This window comes from Talpa europaea, assembly GCF_964194135.1.
Source record: "Talpa europaea genome assembly, chromosome: 11".
Classification (NCBI taxonomy): Eukaryota; Metazoa; Chordata; class Mammalia; order Eulipotyphla; family Talpidae; genus Talpa; species Talpa europaea.
The window spans coordinates 69103304-69128641 of record NC_140078.1 but is presented as its reverse complement, the minus strand read 5'-3'; the positions used below and the strand labels follow the sequence as shown (position 1 = coordinate 69128641).

Sequence of the window (25338 nt, the reverse complement as noted above, 5' to 3'; positions counted from 1 at the left end):
TAAGATGGCACCTACTATGTGCCAGAGCTTTACACATGTCACTTCACTTAAGTCTTAAAATGGACCTTTACAGTAGGCATTATTAATCTTATTTTTCACAGGGGAAAAGGTTTGGAGAGATTAAATAACTTGTTCTAAGTCACCCAGCAAATGACAGCTGGGATCTAAACCCAAAGTGTAGGCAGTTCCCTGACACCCGGCAACCTCTGGTGGTGGCACTGCCTGCAATTTTGCTTTCACATGCTTGGTAACTCTGCTGCATCCCCTCGGAGGCAGGGGATAACATTTTCTGCGTCATTCCCCCACACCACCTGCCCAGGAATGCTGCCCAGCACAAAGCTAAATACAGAGAAGGCCCTCTACAAACACTCAGATGCCTCAGAGGGCCAAGCCCACCATGGTGACATTCCTATGTGATGAAACCTTCCCAACACAATGGCCAACAGCCCTGCCCCACACAGCACAGCAGCCTCTTACCTGCACTCCAGCACTCTGGAGATGTGCCATTTCCCCAAGAGCTTGGCAAATAAGCGATAAAGCAGAGATAAGACGATGATGGGCACAAATGGGAAGAGATGCACATACCAAGGCTGTGAGTAACAATAGTGGCAGAATAACTAGGGCAGCATTAAAGGGGAAAAATCATTATCAGCACTTTGTTCAACATCAAAGGCCACTGGGGCCTTGTCTGGTAGGTCCATGTCAGGTGTATCACAAGTAAATTGCCAGATTAACCACACTTGCATATCTACAGAGCTGCACCACCGCTTTCACTTTTACCAAACATAAACACCCTAATATCAAAAGGAAAGAAAGAAGGGCCTCCCCGGTGGCGCAGCGGTTGAGCGCTGGGTTGCAAAGCTGCCCGCAGCCTCTGCAGTGCTGGTTCGATCCCCGGCTGCTCCCTGGCCGCCAGAGGAGAGTCCCACATGGCGCGCAGACCTCTCCTGCAGCCTGCTGCTCCCCTCAGCAGTGTACTTCAGTCCTTCTGCCTGCTCTGCTCCCCGCTCTGGCTCTGGTGAATTCTCACACCCTCCCGTGCTTCTGACTGTACCCAGTGCTTGTATAAATAAATAAACAAATAAATATATTTTAAAAAATAAAATTAAAAAAAAAAAAAGGAAAGAAAGAAGAAACTTGGAATAGACAACTCTATTTAACCTTGTGGTACGCTCACTTAGGATCACTTAGAATGCCCTACTTCTGAGACCCAGGAATATAGGACCTGCCTAAGACTGAATGAAGTAGGGTCAGGACAGCAGAGATGCCCCAACAAAGCTAACAAGCAAGCAACAAGTAAGCAATAATAGCTGTCTATTGCTGGGGGAAGGACATGCCCCCAGGGAAGCTGAGATTCGGAGAGTGGGAAGCAAGAGTATTGAGAAAAATCCTCCAACACCCAGACCTCACCCTTAAAAAAAAAAAGCTAAGCTAAGCACAATTTCTGATAAGATTGACTATTTACCTCAGTTTCTACAGTCTTAAACGCAATGTCTGGCATTCAATCAAAACTTGTGAGACACACAAAAAGGCAAAAAAGAAAAAAAATACCACTGTTGAGATAAAACAATCAGCAGGATCAGATTTAAATGATTTAGATGGTGACACTAGCAGACACAGGATTTAAAATAACTATGATTAATGTGTCAAAGGTTCAACTGAAAAATGTGTATAATACAGATGAACAGATAAGAATTTTCTATGTGACACCACTGACACCGTAAGAAAGGGTCAATGGAGTTCTCTCAGTCTTAATGCCTCTCAGTCTTAGAAGGCTCCATACCATGAGAGCCAAGTGGTACTTTGCCCCAGACCCTGTGACACTCTGGACTAGTTCCGATCTCAGTTGTGAAAATGTTGTAACATGTACAATACATCATCCCTCTTGCTATTATAGCTCTATGGTGAAAGAGTTGATAGAAATGCTAGAAATAAACACAAAGATGAAGAATGGCTCTGATGGACTATTAGCAGGCTCAACTCAGCTGAGGAAAAGAAATCAATGACCTTAAAGATAGATCAGTCCCTCAAACTAAAACACAATAGGAAAAAACACCAAAACAAAACAAAAACCAAACAGACAGAAAAGAATATGCATAAGCTATGGGGCAATATCAAATTAACACATGTGACTGGAATCCCAGAAAGAAAAGAGAAAAAAGGACATTTTTTATGATGCAAGTTTGCTGGTAATAAATTCTCTTCAGTTTTTGTTTGAAAGATGTCTGTAATTTGCCTTCATTTCTAAAAGGTGTATTTGCTGACAACTGAATTCTGTAGACAGTTTTTTCTTTTCAATACTTTGATACTCCAATGTCTTCTGGTATATTTAGTTTTATATAAGAATTTGACTGGAAATCTTACCTTTGCTCCTCTGTATAAAATGTGTCTTTTATCTGCATACCTTTGTGACTGTCTCTTAATCTTTGGTATTTGGAGAGCTCTAAAATACATTGTGTAGGGTTTTTTTTGTTTTGTTTTTTTGCTTTCTCTTTAGACTTTTGTCCTTACTCTACCTTCTTTAATCTGTAGCTTGATGTCTTTCATTATTTTTTGAAAATTCTTGGCCGTTATCTTTCATTGCATGAACAACATGAAATTGGTTTTCTGTTTCCTATGGCTGCTCTAACAAATTGTCACACTGGATGGCTTCAAACAACTTAAGCTTATTGCCTCAGATTTCTGGCACCAAAGAACACATGGCAAACACATAAAAAGTTATTCTGTTATTAGTTGTTAGAGAAAAACAGCTTCAAATCATATGAAGATGCCACCACACACTTATTGTATGACTTAAGGTTAAAAAGACTGATCATAGTCAATGTTGGCAAGGAGGCAGAGAAATTTAACTGGGGAAGAATCTTATATGGTACAATCACTTTGTTTTTGTTTTAAAGATTTACTTATGTATACAAGAGCTGGCATACAGGCCAGAGATGCGGCGGGTGAGAGGATTCACCAAAGACAGAAAGGGGAACAGAATAGACCGAAGTACACTGCTGAGCGGAGCAGCGGGTGAGTCAGGAGAGGTCTGCTGCGCCATGTAGGTTTCTCCCTGGCTGGCCAGGGATCAAACTCATGCTGCAGAGGCTGCGGATCGCTTCATAGTGTGGTGCTTAACCCCTTGCACTACCAGGGAGTCCCCTAGTACAATCACTTTGGAAAACAATGTGAAAGTTACTTAAAAGGTTAGACATACACCTATTATGTCCTGGCCATTCGACTCCTAGGTATTCAATCAAGAAAAACAGAAATGTATGTCTATAGAAAGATATGTACATAAAAATTAAGAACAGCCTTATTTGTAATAGCCAAAAATTGAAAATAATCCAATGTTCACCAACAGGCACATAAATCCTGGTATATCCATTGAATGGAATACTGTTCAGCAACAAAAAGGAGTAACTGTTGACACATGTAATAACCCTAGTGGATAGAAAAATAATTAGGTTGTATAAAAGAAACCAGAGCTAAGAGAAGATACAACTATTTGATTCTGTTTATATCAAATTCTAAAAAATGCAAACTAATCCATAGTGATGGCAGATTAGTGGTTACCTGGGGCTGGAGATGGAGGGAACAAGGCTGACTAGAAAGAGGAACAAGGGAACTTTCTGGATGACAGAAACTTTCTATACCAAGGGACCACGGTGATGATTACATGACTATATGTGTGTGTCCAAACTCACAGAGAAGTTCACTTTCTTAAACAGCAAATGTTACTCCTACATGTAATATTAGTAAGCCTGAAATGCCACTAGGAGCCCAGTCCGTCCATCACAAGACACTGGACTGGACACTACATAACACTGCTACTCTGCACTCAAGGTGAAAATCACCTCTCCCTGAAATATAACCAATGGGTAAAACCCAAAGCTGAAGACCTCAGGTGAGGCCCATGAGCTCCACCGTGGGCCTGGGAATTATGGTTTCCAAATGGAGAAAGCAGGAGTCACATTTCAGAGCAGTTCAATTCCCAAAGCCTCAATCTCCCCTAGAGGAGAGCTTGGGAAACCCTAGAGGCAGGGTTTCCCAAGCAACAGCCACCCACTCCATGGAATGTCAGGCCTCAGCCACTTAGGGGTCTGTACACAGCTTGACAGTCACAAGCACGCGAGGTCTGCACACACCTGGCCAGTGGCCAGGAGTGGCTGGAGTTTTCCATAAAGGTGTTGTGAACCGACTCTTGTGGTAGGTGGTCAATTATTAACACCTGCTCACTGTGGAAATTTCTCCTTTTCTTTTAATTTCTAACACTGGACCTTGCCCCTAGCTTGCCTGCTCCAGAAACTGAAATTCTGTAGCAGACAAAAGCATTCAGGAATTGGTCCATGGCTTAAGTGTGGGCTGTAGAGGGGAGAGATCTGGACTATTTCACAGTTACCCTCCTTGTATAGACCCAGGTGGGCAGCCCATCTGGCCACTGCCCACTTGAAACATGTTACTGTTTCCAAAGCAGGGGTTGAGTGCAAAACTGGAAGAAATGAAAACATACACAAACACACACGATTAAATCTTTCAACTTATCTTTCATTGTACAATCATGGAGAGAGACCTTTCTTAGTCTGCCTCAGGTCACTGGCTTTGACAATGTAGCCCTCTGGAAAGTTGACAGGTGTCCGTGTCTGCCCGCCTCCCTGTTTGCTAAACTGGCTTCTTTGCCTTGGCAAAAAGAACATTAAACAGGACAGAGTTCACTTGGGCTCACCCTCACTTCCAGCTTCTCAAGTGGAAAAAGGCATAGCTGCTTTCTCAAACCAAAGCTCAAAAGAAACCTGGTACTATATTCACCACACGTTTGTGAACTGGATATACTACAGTCTTGTTTGCCCTATAATTTAGGGTTCCAGCCTAGAGTCCAAATGAGAGGAAACTTCTGCTTCTAAACATAGCCCTGGTCCAGAGAGGAATTCTGGTTTCTTAAAATCATCTAACTGTTTGGCAATCTTACCAATGTTCTTCCAAGTCAGCCTGAATAGGAGTATAGGGTTCCTGCTGCTGTGTTTTATCTAGTGTGTGGATATGCAGGGTGCCTCTGTGTGCTCACTACCATGGTCCCAAGGAGGGCAGGTGCTGGGGCACCTGTGTGCAGAGTGAACCAAGAGGCTCAGGGACATGGGACCTGGACTCACCACCACGATTTAGAAAGTGAATCATTCATTCACCTCGAATTATAGTTAGGTCTAACAACCACCAACGACCCCAGGTCCCCATGAAGTATATACATGTCTGATCCACTCCTGGATCCCAGGCCTTCTCTCTCAGAAGCAGTACCAGTCAGATCCCATGGCCACAGGCAGCTTGGCCCACTTTTTCATCTCACAGTCCTCTCCTCAGAGACTTTGAAGCAAGGACCACGGGTGCCTTTCATCTGATTACAGACATGTTCGTTGCAGGCCTGCCTGGCACAAGGTAGATGCTAAATACACAAACTAAGAGCCCCCATCTCTTTACCAAGATCTAAGGCAAGGCCAAGCACCCCATAGTGAAGGCTATGATCCCCAGCAATCCTCTGCTGACTCCTCAGCCTCATTCTCCAAGTTTCTAAGTACTTCCCCGACACAAGAATGGTGATTTAGGGGCCTCCCTGGTGGTGCAAGGGGTTAAGACGCAACCTCTGGGGCTGTCTGCAGCACGAGTTCAATCCCTGGCCGGGGAGCTGCCCACATGGTGCAGCAGACCTCTCCTGACTCACCAGCTGCTCTCCTCAGCAGTGTATTTCAGTCAGTCTGCCAGTTCTGTTCCCCACTGTCTCTGGTGAATCTTCTCACTGCCCACGCCTCTGGCCTGTACCCCAGTTTTTGTATGCATAAAAAAATAAATCTTTTTCTAAAAAAAAAAAGAATTACTTTGCTAAACAAGAGAATTTAAAAAAAAAAAAGAGTGCTGATTTATAATGCCACATTTTTCAAAGCAGTGAAAGGACTGCCTTGGTAAAGCAGGAAATGGAAACTCATTCCAGTGTCCAAATTGGCCCCCAGGTAAAACAAGTGGAGCTGGGAGGTCTGTCTTACTGAAATGACAGGTACCAGTCAGGGAAGCGACGGGGAGGAATGAGGATGAAAAGAGTGGAAGGCGGCTAAGCAACTGCAAACTGGTGGAGACCATGAGAAAGCAACCAGACATCATTCCTGGGCAGAGCAGATCCCCGGCTCTCCTCCCTGGAGGGGACCAGGAAAACAACCCCAAGCCTTTAGGGGCTAAAGCCCTCCAGGAAATCACAATCAGTACAGTCAGAAACACACATTGGTATGGGGAGACACGGGGGCTGCAAAGCAGAGCTTGGGAGTCAGGGACATGTATGAGAAGAAACAGGACATGGCAGATTGGGGGGTTTCTACACAGCCCACAGAGACCTCAAGAGCAGGCAGCCTGTCTCAGGCCTGCACTCACGCTGCAAAGTGTGTACTGATGGCCTGCCCTGGAGTTCCTGGAGCAGGGGCACCTTTGCAGCATTGTTAAAAACAACGAGCTAACAAAGCAGACCTGCAGACCCCACGCTGATGGCCAGTATCTTTGTGAGACAAGGCCTCTGAACACGGGGTGCTTCCCCAGGACTGACTCTGGACCAGTTCACCTCCACAAACACTACCAAACTGGGCATTGACCACCTCAGGGTTAGCTGCCCTCCCTACAGCTAAACTGTAGGCACTCCGGGAGGGAGATCAACTTCTGATAAAGCCCAAGTGTTGCCTTTTTTTTTTTTTTTTTTAATAATTAAACAGTTTTGAACTAATTTTAGACTAACAGAAAAGTTGCAAAAAATAGCACAAAGAATTTCCACATATTTCTCCCCTAGGATCCCCAGTGTTAACATTTATATAAACTTTAGTTCAATGTTTAAATCAGGAAATTAACATTAGGGCACTTCCATTAAGGGCCAAATTAAGGGCCCTATTTGAACTTCACCAGATTTTCTATTAATATTCTTGGATCCTGATGTTCCAGAATCCTACCCTGGATCTCATGCTGCATTCAGTTATTTCTCCTTAGTCTTCTGCAATCTGTGTCAGTTCCTTAGTTTTCCCTTGTCATTCATGACCTTGACACTTTTGATGAGTGCTGATCAGCTGTGTTGTCAAATGGCCCTCAATTTGGGTCTGTCTGATGTTTTTTCATGAATGGAATGTTTTTGACAAGAGCCATAAAAACCACATGCATGACATCACAGGGCTCATGAGGATAGAACTTATCTTTAGTGGTGTTGACCTTGACCAACAGTGATGTTGACCTCTCTGTTAGGTTTCTCCTGTGCAAAGTTACATCTTTCCTTTTGTATTTAATCTCGGGGGGACTGTAGCGTTTTAGAAGGGAACAAACTGCTATCATTACAAACACTGTGTGTCAGCCCAGCTCAATGATGATCGCAGCTGCCCCGCAGATGAGAGGCATCAAATGAAGATGAGCGGCAGAGCCGACGTCTCTGGAAGACGCCGAAGCTCTCGGTGACAAAGAGGCACAGTAGCGATTTATTTATAGATCCACTTGAAGACAGCTCATTGTAACTACTGGAGTTGAATTTTTAAAACCTCGGGAACAAAGGCTGGCTATTTTAAACTCTCCTTGCACTTAGTTCAATGGAGAGTGTTAGAGGCACCAACCACACCCGGGCATCACTTCCGAGCTCAGTAATTCATATTTTGCGCAGCATCATAGAACACGAGCCAAGCCTGCCAAGCCATACCTGAGCCTGACTCTGCCTAACAAGCAGAGGCAGCAGGGCTTGGATTGGCCAGAGCCTCATCCTGATGCCACCAGGGAGGAGTTGAGGGGGCTGCGTCCCACGGGGTCTCATAGCCTCCATCCCTTTCCTGGAAAATCAAGTTGCAAACAGCTGGCGTGAGCTTAGGTTACATCACCTCTTCTCCTCCCTCCTCTGTGGGCTTCGAAGAAGGACAGCGCCCCCCAGCGGATGCCTGGCCCAGGACAGCTGGCAGTAGCAGGCCTACCAGTGCCTGACACCCTCTAAGTTAGAATCAGGATGTCCTGGAGCTCCGGACACACAACTCTCCCTGAGGATAGAAGGAGGGTGGAGCCCCAAAGTCCCTCCTGCGTCAGGGCCCACTGCCAGTGAGTCAGACTGCTTGAGCCCTCTACATGCCAGAACCATGTGTCCCACGTCATTATTTGAACAAAAAGCACAAAACAAAACTCTTGACACAATGCAGAAAAATATGAATGTGGACAATATGGACAAGGCTCTGATCTTAAGGAACTATTAATTGTGCTGGATGGGATAAGACCACTGCAGTTATATAATAAAGAAAAGCCTTTATTTAGGGTAAAATAATATATCTAGTATTAAAAAAATACTCAAAAACTCTTCTAAAAATGTGGGGAGAGATGAACAAAGAAGACTGACAAAATGTGGAAGCTAGGGGAGGGGACGTGGAGGTTTGTTACATTATTCTCTCAACTTTTTGTGCTAGCTTGAAAATTTCCAAAACACAGAAGTCTTTTGTTTTAATTTTAAAAAGTTCCCAGGTGGCTGGAATGAGCTATTGCTGTGGAGCTGAGACGAGGAGAGTAGGACCCTAGGCGAGGCTGAGGCACAGGATCTCCCCACTACCATGTCCTGGCATTTTCAAGTAAAGGTTTGTCTAAATCCATGAATGTTCTGACCAGCCTTTGGCATTGGGACAGAGAGAGCCTCTGGTGCCATCAGCACCAGAGCATTCAGTGAACTCTGCAGCAATGTCCAGACCTTCAAAGAAACTAATTTTAAGATAATCTCCATGGAAACCATCTATTCTGATTTTTCCCATAGCAACCGATGAGAACATAAACACAAGCATTACCCAACACCCTTACACCACATGGGCAATGCTGCTATCCAGTCTGGAAAATATAAGCTGCAAAGGGGGCTGTTTTCCATTGAAAATGAGGTTCTGGAACTTCTAATACAGATGTGCTGGTTCTTCCACCCTCTGTTGCCCAGTCACCATCACCACCTCAGGCCACCTGCCTCAAACTGACAAACCAGGCCAAAGAGTGGTTCAATTAGTATGGGCCCATCAAAAATGCTGAAAGGAAAGAGTCAGAGTCTGTTGCTAGCCCCCCACACCACCTCACACTGTCCACAGGCTGCAGGCATGTGTCCATTTAACTCTGAATTCCTGAGCACTCTGTGTACCAGATATATGCTGGGCACCCAGGGGAGACCACAGCACCAGCCCTCCAGGAAAACAAGTTAGGCCTGCATATAGCTGACTACAGGAGAGGGGCTGCTCCAGGTAGGTGGATCAGGAAGAAATCATGCCCTGCTGGCCCCTGGGAAGGCTGCCTGGAGAAGGTACCATCTGGAAGGGGACTAACTGGATTAGTGCAGCTCTGCTGGGGAGGAGGGAAAGGGAAGAATCATGGTCACATGTAAGCAACTGGGTTTATTTCCACTTGTGGCCCATGTCTTTCATTTTCAGGTTTCTAGGCTTGAAAAAATAGTGTGGAATCAAAAGAAAGACCCTCAGGTGCCAATAGCCTCGGTTCTTGCCTACTCTGTCTGCTTTGTATCACACATGAGGTGTGCGGAAAGGGGGCTTGTCAGAATTACCTGATGGGATCATAAATGTGATCACCATCAGCAAAGTGGCAGCATCACAGCAGGGGATCTAGGGTTGAAATGAAAGGCACCTAGAGGCATGCCCATGGCCAGGTTTGCCTCGCTGTAAAGATCATAATGTCAAGACTCCACTGCCTGCTATATTGTGATTAAGGCTCAATTTCCCAGGTGAAACTGTGGAATCTTTATTGACTTGACCCCATACTTTGGTCTTCAGAATGAAAGAAAATCCCAAAATAGTTCTGAGAAATTTGAAAGACTTAACAGACTTCTCAAAGGTGTCTGAGCACACTGGGCCTCCCTGGTGGCGCAAGGGGTTAAGCACCTCACTATGAAGCAATCCACAGGCTCTGCAGCATGAGTTCGATCCCCAGCAGGCCAGGGTGAAACCCACATGGCGCAGCAGACCTCTCCTGTCTGCCCACTGCTCCCCTCAACGGTGTATGTCAGTCTGCCTGTTCCCCACTCTGTCCCTGGCGAGTCATCTCACCGCCCGCATCTCTGGCCTGCACCCCAATTCTTGTATGCATAAACAGATAAATTTTTATATATAAAAAAAAGGTGTATGAGCACAGGTTTATGTACCAGGCAAGCCCCTGTGCACACAGGACCAGACACAAAGGCCTCCGTGTGTCTCAGGATGCCAGAGTGGGTTTCTTCTGTTTCCACGACAGCAGTGATTGTCCTACCACGCCCTGACCTGGATTTCTGAGAATACACCTCCTGTAAGTTTTGCATTAAATAGGCCTCCTTCCTAAGCATCATGCCAATCTCCTCCTCCACTCTCCTCTTGCTTGTAGAATCAGCAGGAATTTGCCAATGCAGGAAATTACCATCAATCACTCAAAGGCACAGCTTAGAGAAGGGAATATGCAGCTTCTGTGCTGTCATCCCCATAGCCCTGTCTCTTGCCACAACGGCTGTCATCAGTCTTGGGGCTTGTTCCTTGCTACCTAAAAGCTCCACAAAAATCTTCTTCTGGGGGATTAACATTAACACAAGTACCCAGGCCACCTCAAGTTCAGGTGTCAGAAACTCCCATCAGTTGTCCTAAAGGCCCAGCAGGCTGTGGGGCTGACAGCAATGTCTGCAGGGTGAGAGGGGGGAGGCAGGGATGCAGAGGGGGCAGGTGGTCTGGAGAAGGGGAATTCAATCAACAGGCAACTGACTTGGAATGCTGCAGTAGCACTAATGGAGAGGACAGGGGCTGAGACAGGATGACAGACCCCCCACAGAGGGCTGCAGTGGGTCCTACCCTCCCTCTAACTGATGTCCTCGGCTGGAAATTAAACCACGCATCTACCCGCCCAGTTGTAAACAGAGCGCAGTGGGTGGCTTTGGCTCTCAAGGGCCCACAGGGCAGCACTGAGATTTCCTTTTAATACTGCACTGAGACTAGAATCAAAGAAACACCACCTCTCCTCTTCTGGAAAAAGGCAGAATTCTAGTGGGCCAAAAGGGACACCAATTCTCCAAGTGCCTCTCCCCAGTTGTATTCCCCATGAGCCATAAAAACTTCCCAAGATAGACAGAGACTCTGCTCCCTCCACTTCCCTGCCCAGGTCTCAGCATGGTCACCCTCAGCTAGACCATGTTCCATAGACCTGAGACTCTCAAAGTGGGACATTGGACCAGCAGCATCAGCAGTGTCTAGAAGTTTCCTAGAAATGCAAATTCCTTGCTGAATTAGATAATCTGGAGCACAAGGCCTGCTGTTTTAACAGACCTCAGGGTGATTCTGGTGCACACTAAAATTTGAGAACCCCTGCAAGAGGCTTATTGCTACCACTGTCAAATGTTAGCAGGCCTGTCACTGTCTAGAAGCCCATTCTGATATATTTCTGCAAATGTCCTTCTTGTAGTTGTCAAAGGCAGCCCCCCACCCCCACCTTTCTGGTAAACACAGTAATTATTTAACATGTGTCTGGTAACAGCCCTGGCCCACCTCCCAGTGAAGTAAGTTGTGGCCTCTGGAGGGAAAAGGAGACGAATCCTGCCTGCTTCCCAGAAGTGGACACAATAGGTGAGAACCCCATCACAGGTGGCTCCTATGCCAGGCGTCAGGGTCTTTGGTGGCCCTAGGACCTGCACAACCACATTCCCACCAGCCATTGCCCAAGGATGCTCTGCTTCAAGCAGAAAACATTCTTTAAAAATTGTGGTCTGGGGTCTCACCTGGTGGCGCAGTGGTTGAGCGCTGGGCTGCGAAGCTGCCCGCAGCCTCTGCAGCGCCGGTTCGATCCCCGGCCACTGGCGAGGGTCACACATGGCACAGCAGACCTCTCCTGCTGCGCCCGCTGCTCCCCTCAGCAGTGTATTTCGTCGGTATGCCTGCTCTGTTCCCCGCTCTGGTGAATTCTCTCACCCTCCCGCGCTTCTGACTGTACCCAGTGCTTGTATAAATAAATAAATAAATCTTTAAAAAATAAAAAATTTGTGGTCTGGGGCCTCCCTGATGGCACGGGGGGTTAAGACGTAACCTATGAAGCTGTCCTCAGCTACTACAGCACAAGTTTGATCCCCTGACTGGCCAGGGAGCAACCCACATGGCAGAGCAGACCTCTCCTGACTCACTCACTGCTCCCCTCAACAGTGTATTTCATTCAGTCGGCCTGTTCTATTCCCCACTCTGTCTCTGGTGAATCCTCTCACCCGCCCTCCACACCTCTGGACTGTACCCCAGCTCTTGTATGCAAAAAGAAACTGAATGCTGTTCAGTTTCCTGTTCTGCTCCCTGCTCTGTTCTGCTCCCTGCTCTGGCTCTGGTGAATTCTCTCACCCTCCCGCGCTTCTGACTGTACCCAGTGCTTGTATAAATAAATAAATCTAAAAAAAAAAAAAAAGTTTAAACCCAAATGCCCAAAAATAGATGACTGGATCAAGAAGACGTGGTACATATACACAATGGAATATTACTCAGCAATCAAAAAAGATAAACACATGCAGTTTGCAGCAACATGGATGGAGCTAGACAGGATCATGCTCAGTGAAATAAGTCAGAAAGAAAAAGAAAAATACCGGATGGTCTCACTCATAGCAGGAATTTAGAAAACCTAAATAAGAGACCAGGAAAAAGACTAACCAATGCAAAGTAATAATCAAAATCAACAAGCAACTATAAACCAGAGACACACTACAGGGGTGGGGGGGATTAGAAAGGGGTGGGGAGAGGAAGAACTAGAGTCAAAATAAGGGGGGGTGCAATTGTATGGGGAATATAACCAAAATGAAAATGCATACATTGTACAAAGATGAAAAATGATGTAAGAATTATATAAAATAAAATATTTTTTAAAAAGTTTAAAAAAAAAGAAATAAATCTTTGGGGAAAAAAATATGGTTTGTACAGAAAAAATAAAAATTACCCAAAAATATTTAGTTTGATAAAAATATTGAATCTTCTTCACTTTTAATCTTGTTAGTGGAAAGCCACTGAAATTAAGAAACCCAAGCACCTGCCATGATTTTCATCAGGAACAACACCTATGAAGTGAGGCCTCTACTGCCCACCTGGGCTGGCAAGGGCACTATGGTCACCTACCCAGCCCCCCTGCAGTATGATCTTTTTTTTTTTTTTTTTAGATTTATTTATTTATTTGTGCAAGCACAGTGTACAGTCAGAAGCACGGGAGGGTGAGAGAATTCACCAGAGCCAGAGCGGGGAGCAGAGCAGGCAGAAGGACTGAAGTACACTGCTGAGGGGAGCAGCGGGCGGCAGGAGAGGTCTGTGCGCCATGTGGGACCCTCCTCTGGCAGTCGGGGAGCAGCCGGGGATCGAATCGGAGCTGCAGAAGCTGCGGGCAGCTTCGCAACCCAGCACTCAACCACTGCGCCACCGGGGAGGCCCTGTAGTACGCTCTTTTGCAGAGAGGCAGCAAGATGCAGGCTAATGGGAGCAAGCAGGGTGCAGACAATCAAGGCGACCTTTCTGAAGTGACAGGAGAGATGTGTCCATTGGCCCCAATCTTGGTTCAGACCAGCACAAAGAGGCAGTACAGCTGTGCCCACCAACCAAGTTGTTTATGTAGATCCCAATGCCTAGGTTTCTAGCATCAGCAACCTTCCTAGTAGGGCTGCCTGACACCTTTGCCAGGAGAGTCCTTGCAAGATTGCTGTTTCCATCCCAGGAAGGTGTCTGGCCAGCCCAATTTGCTAATGCCCCTGTGACCTGTTCCCAATGAAGACCCTCTTGGGTGATTTGGAGATGTTCCACATACTGGGACCCCCTGGGGCTCTTCTAGTCAAGGGTCCCTTTAGTTGTGTTAGCAAAAGGGCTAAGACCTGAACTTCAATCCCAGGGGTCTGGGTCACTCACCTGCAGGTGACCTTGGCTCAGGTTCCTCCTTTGTGCAGCAGAGGAGGCAATAATGAAATACCCCATGGACACCACACAGAGATGTGCCACCGGGAGCTCCCAGAAAACATGAAAACAAAGTGCCCATTGTCCCCAAGTCTGTTCACAAGAGCCAGTTCAGGCACCAGCCTCCCAATCACAAAGATGGAGGCTGTGACCCTTCAGCCAGAGGGTATGAGCAGAGAGCACGCCTGAGCCTTTTAGGAGGCACATCTTGACCTTCACAGACACTCCAAGCCTAAGGGCAGGGCAGCCACTGTGCTGGGAGAAAAGGGCTGGGTTTTCCAAGAGGCATAAATACCCAGGGATCTTCTGACTCCATTCAGGTACTGGAGCCTTCTGCTGCCAAGAGCCCCTGTAAGTGCCTTGGAAAATTAGGAACCAGAATCAGAGTCAAGTGGAGAAAAGAGGTTCTTCTGTAAGATGTGTAGATCTGAGGTTCACTCCTGTTCCAAACACCCACAATGCCAGCCAAGCATTCCCTGAAATCCACACATCTCCCCGATACTGAAAGTAAATGCTACCTAGAAATTTGTGATCTCAGTGAGAGACCCAAGTCCTCCATGCTCCTCAGCAAGAAAGCAAATCTGGGGCCTCCCTGGTGGCTCAAGAGGTTAAGACACAGCACTATGAAGCTGTCCGCAGCTTCTGCAGCATGAGTTCACTCCCCAGCCAGGGAGGTGACCCACATGGCGCAGCAGACCTCTCCTGTCACGCCTGCTGCTCCCCTCAGCAATGTATTTCAGTCAGTCCACCTATTCTGCTCCCCACTCTGTCTCTGATGAATCCTCTCACCCCCTCCCCTGCACCTCTGGCCTATACCCCAGTTCTTGTATGCATAAATAAATAAACCTTTAAAAAAAAAAAAAGGAAAGCAAATCTATGGGACAAGTGGAAATGGGACCCTGGCCCCACCTTGAGTCTATGACTCCTAAAGCTAGGTGCCTGGGGTAAGATCCAGTGCCAAGATTCCCGGGGCCAGGAATGGGGGCCCAAGAACCCTGTGAGTCAAGCCCACCCTGTGCAGTGCCACACAACAGACATGTGGGAGCTGATGTGGGTGTATGTGAGGCAGCTAGGATTCCACCCTCAGAACCGAGCAACAAAGAAGAAGGAACAGACCATAGTCGGGGAAGGCTGAGGTTTCAGTCAGATGCCTCCTTTTCTGCAGACAGTTCTGACACTGAGGCTCTGGGGGTCCTGGATACCCTTCCCTGAAGAATCACGGTGTTGGGGAAGGAAAACAGGCCCATTCCACCCACCTCATGGATTTGCTTTCTGGTCAGAGGACTCGAGTCTCATAAAAAGCACAACAGATGCCTATAAGAGTCAAAATCCCGGGCCTCCCCAGTGGCACAGCGGTTGAGCGCTGGGTTGCAAAGCTGCCCGCAGCCTCTGCAGCACCGGTTAGATCCCGGGCCACCGGGCAAGGGTCCCACATGGTGCGCAGACCTCTCCTGCTGCTCACTGTTCCCCTCAGCAGTGCACTTCGTCACATCTGCCTGCTCTGCTCTCCACTCTGACTCTGGTGAATTCTCTCGCCCTCCCGTGCTTCTGACTATACCCAGTGCTTGTATAAATAAATAAGTAAATCTTTAAAAAAAAAAAAAAAGAGTCGAAATCCCTCACTTGAGGATGGCCTGCGGAGGAGTCAACGTCAAAAACCATCCCAGTCAGAATGGCCCCCACTCACTTCAGTAGGTTTTGAACACATAATCACCCTGACTGGGCAGAGGATTCATCCACTTCTCAGTTGGATAGAGGAAGGAAGAGGAACATTTTAAAAATAGCTAAAGCTTGGTGAGGACTCGCCATGCGCTGGGCATGGTTCCAAGTCCCTGCTTGGCATGTACCATCTCGTGAAACCTCACGAAGGAGGACCTAGTATCTATTCAAGGTGCATGGAGAAAAGCCCTCAGCCCCAGGACTCAAGGTTACTGCCTGAGCTGGAGCAGCCAGCCCTGAGAACTCAAGAAGTAATTTATCAGTTTCTCTGAATTACCTGGAACTCTGCATTCTCCCTTCCTGCCCGCCCCCCCACCATATTCCTTCCCAGTTGCATAATGGGCCCTCAGATGTTAGGAGGGAGGGCATGAATAGAGTAAATCCGTATAAATGCATCTTTGCTATTTAAAGTGGTTTAAAATGTTCCTGTGGTTGAGGGAGAAGTCAGACCTATGGCAGCTGGGACTTGGGGGGCAGGTGCCAAATCCAAGGTCAGCCAAAACACAAAGGTCTCTATACCTCACAGACAAGCCCCAAAGCACAGAGAGCAATAATGAAATGAGGAAGTGAGGAGGAAGTGAGACCCAGGTGAGACCCAGGAAGTGAGGAAGTGAGACCCAGGTGAAAGAGTACAGAGGACGACCAGGGAAGAGTTAAGCACTAGATGCCAGAAACCCCAGCACGAGCTGCAGACAGCTTGTGGGTCGCCTCCCTTTTGCCCCCACACCAGCCCCTCTGCAAGGCGCTCATCTGCGCGCCTGAGGCCCTTCCAACCTTCTTCCAGCTTGGCAGCATGTCACGAGGCAGAACACGGAGTTTCCTGCCCACCCTCCGCCCAGCGCATGGGCTGGAACCCTTCCTCTGCAGCCTTCCAGCAGAGAAAGCTCCCCAGCACAGCCCTAAAACCCTCCCCATGCACAACTCAGCCAAGAATAGAGGGAAAATGGAACCCATTATTCTCATTCTGAAGGGCTGGGAAATGGCTTGTGCTTTTCAACATGAAATGTGCCTAAAAATAAGCTGTGACTTTCACCCAGAGGTTGAAAATAGCTTGGTTGGTGAACAGAGCACTGTTCACAGTGGACTCAAGGATAGCCTTCATTCCAAGAGTCAGAGTTAAATGCCACAGTCAGAGCAGGGGTCCTGGCAGGGGGTTTTCCAGGGCACAGGCGCTGGCAGAGCCTCACAGGGCTGTCCCGGCTGTGGTCTGTCCTCAAACTGCCACATTCTAACAGGCACACAGTTGGGGAATTCAAGACCTAGCACCTGGCCTGGAGCTTCTTAAAATCCCCAAATGCCCAGACGGGTCTTGTGTGACTCTAAGGCCTAAGGCCCAGGGGTGGAGGGGGTTGAGGGTTATCCGAAAGGAGAGCTCCTGAGCACAGCGGCAGAGTTCACAGGCTCTTTGAGAAGCCAAGCCACCTTGGCCAGCCATCAAAACACTCACCAGGTGCCATCTCAGAGCCAAGGAGCTGCAGGCAGGGGAAGCAAGAACACCCTCCAATTGCGAAGAAAACCAAGTTGCTAAAGGTCTTTCTTTGTTATTTACCATCATCCCTGAAAGATCTTAAAGTTTGACAAGCCAAACATTCCCACAAAGTGGGCTTCTATTAGAAACCCAGGCCTAGAGACTTGGGTTGCAGAAGGGGGCCCAGCCTGGCCCGACTGCCCACACACCCCGCCCCCCCATGGCTGGATCAGCCTCCTCTGGAGGCTGGGGCTTTCACCTGGGGCTTTTACCTGGGGGCAACTCTGCCTACGCCCTCTGAGACATCTGGCAATGTCTGGAGACAGATTTGGTTGTTACAAGCAGGGATGAGGGGAGGCTACTGGCATCCAGTGGGTAGAAGTCAGAGATGCTGCTAAACTTCCCACAATGCACAGGACAGCCCCCACAACAAAGAGTTACCAGGTCTAAAGACTCAATGGCACAGAGATTAGAGGTTGCCTGGGTTCCTGGAGGGATAGCACATGGGTACAGTTAGAGGCTCTCACACTTGCCAGCTCCTGGCACGTGGCTGTGGAGCACATGGGGTGGCTGTGGAGCACATGGGGTGCCTGTGGAGCTGAGACCCCAGGCCAGCCATGGAATCAGTCAGCAGGTGCTATCTGAGTGCCAGGAAGGCCCTTGTGTAAGAAGAGCGAGACCACACTCCTCAGCTTCCCTCCCTACCACAGGGGAAACCCAAGCACCAAGAGGTGCTGTAAGAAAGGGCTCTCCTCAGTCTGGGGAGAGGGTTGCATAACAATGTGAGTGCACTCAGTGTACCACACCCTACATTTAAAAATGGCTGAAATGGTCAACTTCACATAATACATATAAAGCAAAACAAGCAAAAAAAACCCTTGCTTTACTCTTAGCCTTGGAGTCCTGCAATCAGAAGTCTCTAGAGCATACACTACTGGGGCCTATGTCTGCAGGAGGCCGTCTCAAAGGGGGTTATGACAAGTAAGGAAAAAGTCCCAACAAAGGAAGAGTTTAGTATTAACAAGTCGAGTCCCTTCAAGACTGTAAGCTCACCTATACCACACATGGGATGCTGAGACCTGCCTTTGGGGCATTCAACTCGCATTGGATATATAGGGCCTGAACCCACACCAAGGGATGGGACCCCAAAGCCCACACTCCTTCCCGTTTGGGACCACATGGTGATGCCCAGTGGGAAGAACTGATGACAGCGCGCTCATAGTATGGGAATAAATGGTTTTCCTAGGCCTTGCTGAGTGGTTCACCCAACACACCCTGCCCTGTCCTGCTGGCTTTCCTATTCCATGTGACTTCCCTCATCTATCAGGACCCACAGCTCTGGGTAGGAAGGGTGTCACTGAGCAGGACTGTGGGGACAAGAGGAAGCTTGTCCAAGTTACTTTTCTAATAACTCCAAGAAAAGAAGCATAGGATCCTCCCTTGCTGGTGAATACTAACCATTCCTAAGAGACAGTGCAAGGCCCTCCCCTGGGACAGCGAAGAGCTGTGATGCAGCCCTTGGCTGCCTGCAGTTTCTAGCTTAGTCAGTCAGGCTCAGAGGAGCCAGCATGGTAGGCTCCCAGGTCGAGGCATCTGAGCAGGTGACTAAACCCCAGGTGTCTCACCTGAGAATGACAGCAACAACTTTACTCATCCCGACAAGGGAAGAATAAACAGGGTAGCACATGTGAGGCTTTAGCTGGGCCTGACTCACTGTAAATGGCCAACAGACAGGGAGCAATAGAGAAGGCCTGAACACCAGAGGATCCCAACCCTGCAGTTTGGAATATGTTTTTCTAGTGGAAGATGAAATGGCAGAAGCAGACCACCAGCTAACCCAGTCATTCCCCAACAAAGCCAAAAGCTGAGAACTGGCCACACATTAGCAAATGCAGAGGGAGTAATAAAACCTCCCAGCCCAGGGCAGCCCTTGAAAGAAAAGCTTTAAATCCCAATTGGGCCCATTCCTAGAAGTAGTTCTACCACATAGGACAGGGGCATATGTGTGTAAAGGGGGTGGAGGGGTTGTGCTAGAGCCAAAGAAAACCCAGGATGGACTCAAAGGCTTCCTGGTTCTATTCTGGGCCCAGCCTTGATTTGTTGGGAGCCCTGGGCAAGCTGCTTCCTGTTGTTCAGGCCAGTTTCCGACTGTGGGAGAGGCCATACTGCCTCTTAGGACCAGGAGGAAGAGATTTAAACAAACTGCCGCCACTGCAGCTTAAAACCCTTGAACTCCCATCCTTGCTTTTAAAATTTATTTCAGCCAAAGCTGAAAGCAATCTTATTCAATGAGACTATATCGGTTATCATTTTTCTCCCCAAATATTTATCAAAAATTATTGCAACACTGACTGCCCTTTGACCAACAAAGGTACTAAAAATGGTTTGTGGCTGAGAATCTTCCTTTCCATGGCTTAAAAAAAAGGAAGTGAGAACAACAGGGCTGGGGCCCATCCCATTCGTCCCAGCTGTGACTTCAGACCCTGCACCCTCTAGGAACCCTACATTGGTGTCCTGTGCCCCGGGTTAGCATGGGACGGGCCTTTCTTTTTTCTAGGCCTAGACCATGGAAACATTCCCCCACCAAATGGAACAGGACCTGGGCCCTTAGCAGCCCACCCTAACAGCCTCTTGACAGCATGTCTGTTCTTTCTAGATTCAAGACCAAGCACCAAAGGATTATGTTAAGTTACAACATTTTACTAGGGTCCACACCCATGATGGGTCTAGGCCTCCAGCCCCCACCATTTCTAAGCCCACTTCCCACCAGAGTCACAGGCTCAGGACCTGCCTGCCAAGCCGCTTACCAGATTCCCAGAGGAGCCGACTAATGTGGCTCGGGACCGCTGCACTCTTACTTCTCCATAGTCGACATCAAAGTTACTCTTCCACACCATCACCTGCCAAGGGCAACAAGCACAAAGAATCAGGGTTTGGAGGAAAAGCCCTTTGTAGTGTTTTTCATGAGGGAAATGAGGCCAGAGGCCAGCCTCAAAGTTCTGGACCCACGTGGCAGGACAGTGGTCCCCACCTGACACCTCAACTCAACTCTAGACCTGCCTCACCTCAGAGCGCTGGCTGTTTGGACAAGCATCAAGAGGACCTGGATGAGCCACCAAGATGGAGAGTGACTATGTGCCTCTACATGTGCTGGTCCCTCTGCCTGGGAGTTTCAGGCCCAAAGTCCATGTAGCTGGAGACTTCTCAGGCCTGAAGTGTCCACTTCAACATCAACTTCCCAGAGGGCCCTTCGCTGGCCCTCCTGCTAATTTTCACCACAATCCTTTACTTCCTTCATAACGAATTCAGTAGTTATTTAATCTATCTGTCCCTCTTCCTTGTTTATAATTTATCTCCCGCTGAAAGAAAAACTTCTGAGGGGGTAGCCTGGCCTGTTACACTGTGAGTACTTGTTAAGATATGGACTCTAAGCCAGACCACTGTGGTTAACATCCTGACTCCCCCAAACTCTGTGGCTCCAGGTACTAAGGGAGTCAACCTCTCTCTGCTTCAGTTTCCTCAACAGTGAAAAGGGGGGCCTCCCCGGTGGCGCAGCGGTTGAGCGCTGGGTTGTGAAGCTGCCCGCGGCCTCTGCGGTGACGGTTCGATCCCCGGCTGGATCCCCGGCTGCTCCCCGGCCACCGGAGGAGGGTCCCACATGGCGCGCAGACCTCTCCTGCCGCCCGCTGCTCCCCTCAGCAGTGTACTTCGGTCCTTCTGCCTGCTCTGCTCCCCGCTCTGGCTCTGGTGAATTCTCTCACCCTCCCGCGCTTCTGACTGTACCCAGTGCATGTGTAAACAAAACAAACAAATAAACAAATAAATAAAACATGCCTCTATTTAAAAAAAAAAAAATACAGTGAAAAGGGGCTGATTCTACTTCTAAGCCCCACAGACTGCAGTGATGCTCATAGAAGACAGCTCGGCACAAACACTGCCATCAGGGAGTACTTGGTAACACACCCGTCATCCCACATCCCACTTGGAGGTTCTTCAAGTCCTGAATTGCTCCAACAAAAGCTGAGGGAAAGGCCCTGCTGGGAGCAAGCGTGCCCTCTGCTGGTAGGCGTGGGCCATGTGAGGCTGCTCCCTGCTAGAGTGGCTCCTAGGATGTTGGGAAATGTGGCCATGGCAAATGGTCAACTGAGGTCACAGAAAAATCCCCACATCCACATAAGATGAACACTCAATGTACCCCTGGATAACTTCCTCCTGAGAAGCAGTCACAAGCCTGCATGTTAGGCGGCTCCATGGCATACAATACCAGTTTCTGCTCTCTGACAGATAATGAGGTCTCTTCTTCCCCTTTACAAAAGTGTCGGCACACAGACTCTTGCTTAGAGGGTCCTTGTGTAACTGCACAAATCTAACTGCTGAATAAATGCCTGGGGTGGAATGGCTTTCATGAGTGTGAAGAGATGTTGCTGAATGTCACTCCAAACAGTTCTCAGAGCAGACTTTAAGCCAGCCAGGGAGTTGAGAGCAGGAGCTGCCTGAGAAGGGACCCAGGTGGGTGGAAGCCCCACTTTCTACCAGGCTGCCCCTGTACTAGGTGATTTCCTTTCGCCATCATTATGGTATGAACTTGCTATGTTAGTTTCCCCAGTCTTGCAGGCAATGAACTAGCCCTCCATGCCCAGGGTGGGTTCAGGGGTCCCCTTGGCTTTCCTCCCTCTTGTCTGGTTCTAGCAGGAATCTAGTGTGCTGGTCTGGGCAGTCTCAAAGCCTGCAACCACCCTCAACTCTACTGGTAGCAACTCAACCAATATTGTGCGTGGGGTTCACAGGAGACAGGTAGGACTTTCCTGGGCTGAATATCAGAACTGTGAGGCCCACCATCAATGAACATTTGGGGCACATGCAAGGTGACGAGCGGCACCCCTACTCTCTGCTTCAGGGGAGTCAGCTTTCTGGACAAACTACCAGAACCTGGTCTGAGATTTCTGATGGATAGAAACATTCCTTCAAAGCCCCTGAAAATTCACAGGGGCCAGACGCTAGGTCAGGCCAGTGAGTGCCCACCAGGAGACAGGGCAGTGTACAGTAGTCTGGGCTGGAGGCATACCAGAGTTGACAAGTTGAAAGCTTTGGCACAAAGGACAAGGTGAGATAGAACCCCCTCACACATGTCCTCTCTCCGAAGACAAAGGAGTGTGAAATGCTGAGCCTTCAACAATACACGAGCAGGCCAGGGAGCTCCAGTGTCACCTCCAGCTCTGTCATCTGCTAAGACTCAGGTGCCTGCATCTGCAGACTGGGATGAGCAGGCCTGCCCCACAGGGCAGCAGGGACTGAAGGAGACAAAAAGCTCTTACCCGTTGCCCACATTACCAGACTGTACTGAGTATCTAATAATTCTTAACAAATTATTCATTTATAAGCAGGAAAAAGAACTCACTAAAAAACCTGTGTCTTTCAGGGGAACTCTTCCTGCCCGCTTGTGTCTATGCAAGAGTCCTTCATTCTTCTCTCCCTTGCCCTAATAAACCTGCTACACCCACACACACATACACACACATACATACATATATATAAGATACTGACACAGGGCCAGCATTTGTAGAAGACCCACTCAGGGAAGGCAAGGACCCTCAGTCTGAACACTAGCCGCAAGTTCAACCTCTGTGGTTGCTGAGTCACCATTGATGCTGGTGAAACTTGCCCCCCAAGATGCCTTGGCCTCCTGTTCTCTTCTGGTCTGTATCAGCCAAGATGCCTCAGTGCCTTCTTTACTTACCTGTTCATCAGCACCTCCAGAAGCAAAATACTCCCCCGTTCTTGAGAAGGCAACAGTGGTGGCTGGGCCCTATCAGAACAAACAAACAAAACAGAGACAAAGGTCACTCTAGATTCTACAAGCATGGACACCAGAAGTTCCTGAGTGAAGCAGTAGCAGGACAAGGGCTGAGGGCCTCACTCAGTCTACATCTGTCCCGCCTTTGGCCAAGGAACGATTGGATGAAGTTAAGTGTGAAGCCACAGCTAAGACCTCTGTTCTCAGCACCACTGATAGGACAAAGGCCAGAGGGTAGAGGTGGGCAGAGAAGAATGGCAGCCCTGCAGAGCAGCCATCACTGCCACACATCCCAAGAAGTCGGAGGTCAGAGGTACATTCACTTACTCCATGTCCAGGACAGAACTCCCTGGCCAGGCCTTGCTCCTCCCCACACCACCCTGCAGAGCTGAAGCAGGAGCCAATGAACAGAGGCAGGGACAGCTGGGGAACTCAGATAACACAAGAGGCAAGGCCCAGGGCAGGAAGGAGGCTGGGAGGGGGCTGCTTCTGGACAGGGGCCATGGGGCACGTCCCTCTAACATGTATGTCACTTTCCTCAGGATGAGACATGCCTGCTCTAACTTCCCAGGTGTAAAGGACCTGACAGGCAATGCCAGACCCGAGCCAGGCAGCTAAGGCCCGGGCTTGGGATAAGGAAGCATGATCTTGAAGGAGAGAAAGGTTCCTCCCCATATGCCCAACATCCATGGCAGAAAGATGCAGAGTGAGAACCCATTCAGCCATACCACGAACCATTCCTCCTCCAGTCAAATTTTTAGTGTGGCAGGGTCTGACATTCCTCAAGCAATACCAGGTAAAAGAGGTTCTCTCTATGATGGTGACTGTGCAGTCACTATCATGAAGGTCAGCCCAGTGTCTCCGGACCAGGGCAGGAACTAGCAAGCCACACAAGGTGTTTGGGCAGTGGGGGCTGATGGAAGCGGTGGAGCCACAGACAAGAGAAATCCCAGAATAACTGGGAGCTAGAACAGTGATTGATCGGAGCGAGGTGAGCTTCTGCTTGCCCACAGGTGGTTTGGTGAGCTTCCCCTTGGGCCCAGGCACACTGAACAAGAGGGAACATGCCCACTTACAGTTCCTCTTCTCCAAGGTGCCCGCCGTGGGGGGCTAAAGAAATACAAGGCCAACGAGAACAAATGGATACAATTTGGAGTGACTTTTACTTGATTCCTGGAAATCTTTGCAATTTGTACTTCAAAAATTTTAGCAGGTAGGTAGAGTTGCTACATTACTATTAAAACAAAACAACAAAACTATTTTCATTTTGAGGAAAGACAAAGAGGGAACAGAGAAAAAGGAAGGAAACCAGTACATGGAGTATCAAATAAGACGGACTCTGCCTGCCCAGAGCTCGCTGAGCAATGGAGAGTTTCCAAGTCCCAGCAACTAAGGAACCAAACAACTATTCATGGGTCAGACACTTCCCTGTCATCACTCAACCACCAGATGCCAAGTGGGGGACAAGATGGAGGTTGAACAGCAGAACTGAAAGGCAGAGCCAGCAGCTGACCAGGGCCTGGGAGAGAGCAGGTGCTGGGAGCCCTCCAGGCAGAATCATGGGAGCTTTTCCCAGAGTCCAGGTCCCTGGAGACTCCAGGGATGGGGTGAGAGACAGATATGCTCCAAGGAGAATCTGTAGGGCAAGGCCACAGTCCTCCCCCACAGAGTCCTGTCACCAGGAAGACTGCTTGGCTCCCACCCCAGGTACCTCCACATTCCTGGGAAAACGAGTTTTCTACAAAGGCTTCTGCCTGTCTATCTGGGGACACACAAGTAGCCCGGGGCACCAGAATACAGCCCAGAGAGTAGTTGACTAGCACTGACTGGCACTGCCTACGGAGGCCAAAGGCAACATGGGCAAGAATGCAGACCGCTGACCATCAGCACCCCTAATTGCTCAGGCAGCCTTTAGAACCCTCAAGAACCCAGGCCCTCTCTGTCCTTACCCGTGCTCCAGTCCCAGTGGGCTGCTCGTGGCTCCTCAAACACTGTGTGCTCGACAAGGTCTCTTTGTCTACATACTTTTGGCAGTCTTCTACAATGAGCTTTTAATTCAGGTATTTTAAATCTTCCTTGGTTTTAAATAAATTCATTTAAAGCTACAAATTTGCCTCTGGTTACCAGCTTAGATGGATCCCTATTCAGCTACTATTTTCACTGTGAGTCACTTTCAGATGTTTATTTTCCAATATGAATTTTCTCTTCAGCCCATCAGTTAGGCGTGTAATCTAATCTCCAAGCCATGGGAGCTTGAGGGAGTCTCTTTCATCACTGACACTGACCAGCTGTTATACACGTCCTTTGAGAATGTTTTGCATCTGTGGTAGCTCCTTCCTTTGAGTTAATCAATCACCCCTGGTGCACTTGTTGATGAGTTTGAGGAGGCTGCCAAGCTGTTTCTGCCAGGAGCCTCCACACTCAGCAGCTCCTGGGTG

The 25338-nt window shown here is 48.5% G+C and overlaps 1 protein-coding gene across 1 annotated transcript in view; it reads right to left on the bottom strand.

The window, feature by feature from the left end:
• Positions 1-25338, bottom strand: part of POC1A (POC1 centriolar protein A) — a gene marked incomplete at both ends in the record, with an annotated part of 66404 nt that overhangs the window by 19206 nt on the left and 21860 nt on the right. Inside the window, 2 exons of the mRNA XM_084247979.1 lie at positions 19914-20006; positions 22844-22912. Coding sequence (XP_084104105.1) covers positions 19914-20006; positions 22844-22912 — 162 coding nt within the window. The remainder of the gene's footprint in view (positions 1-19913; positions 20007-22843; positions 22913-25338) is intronic.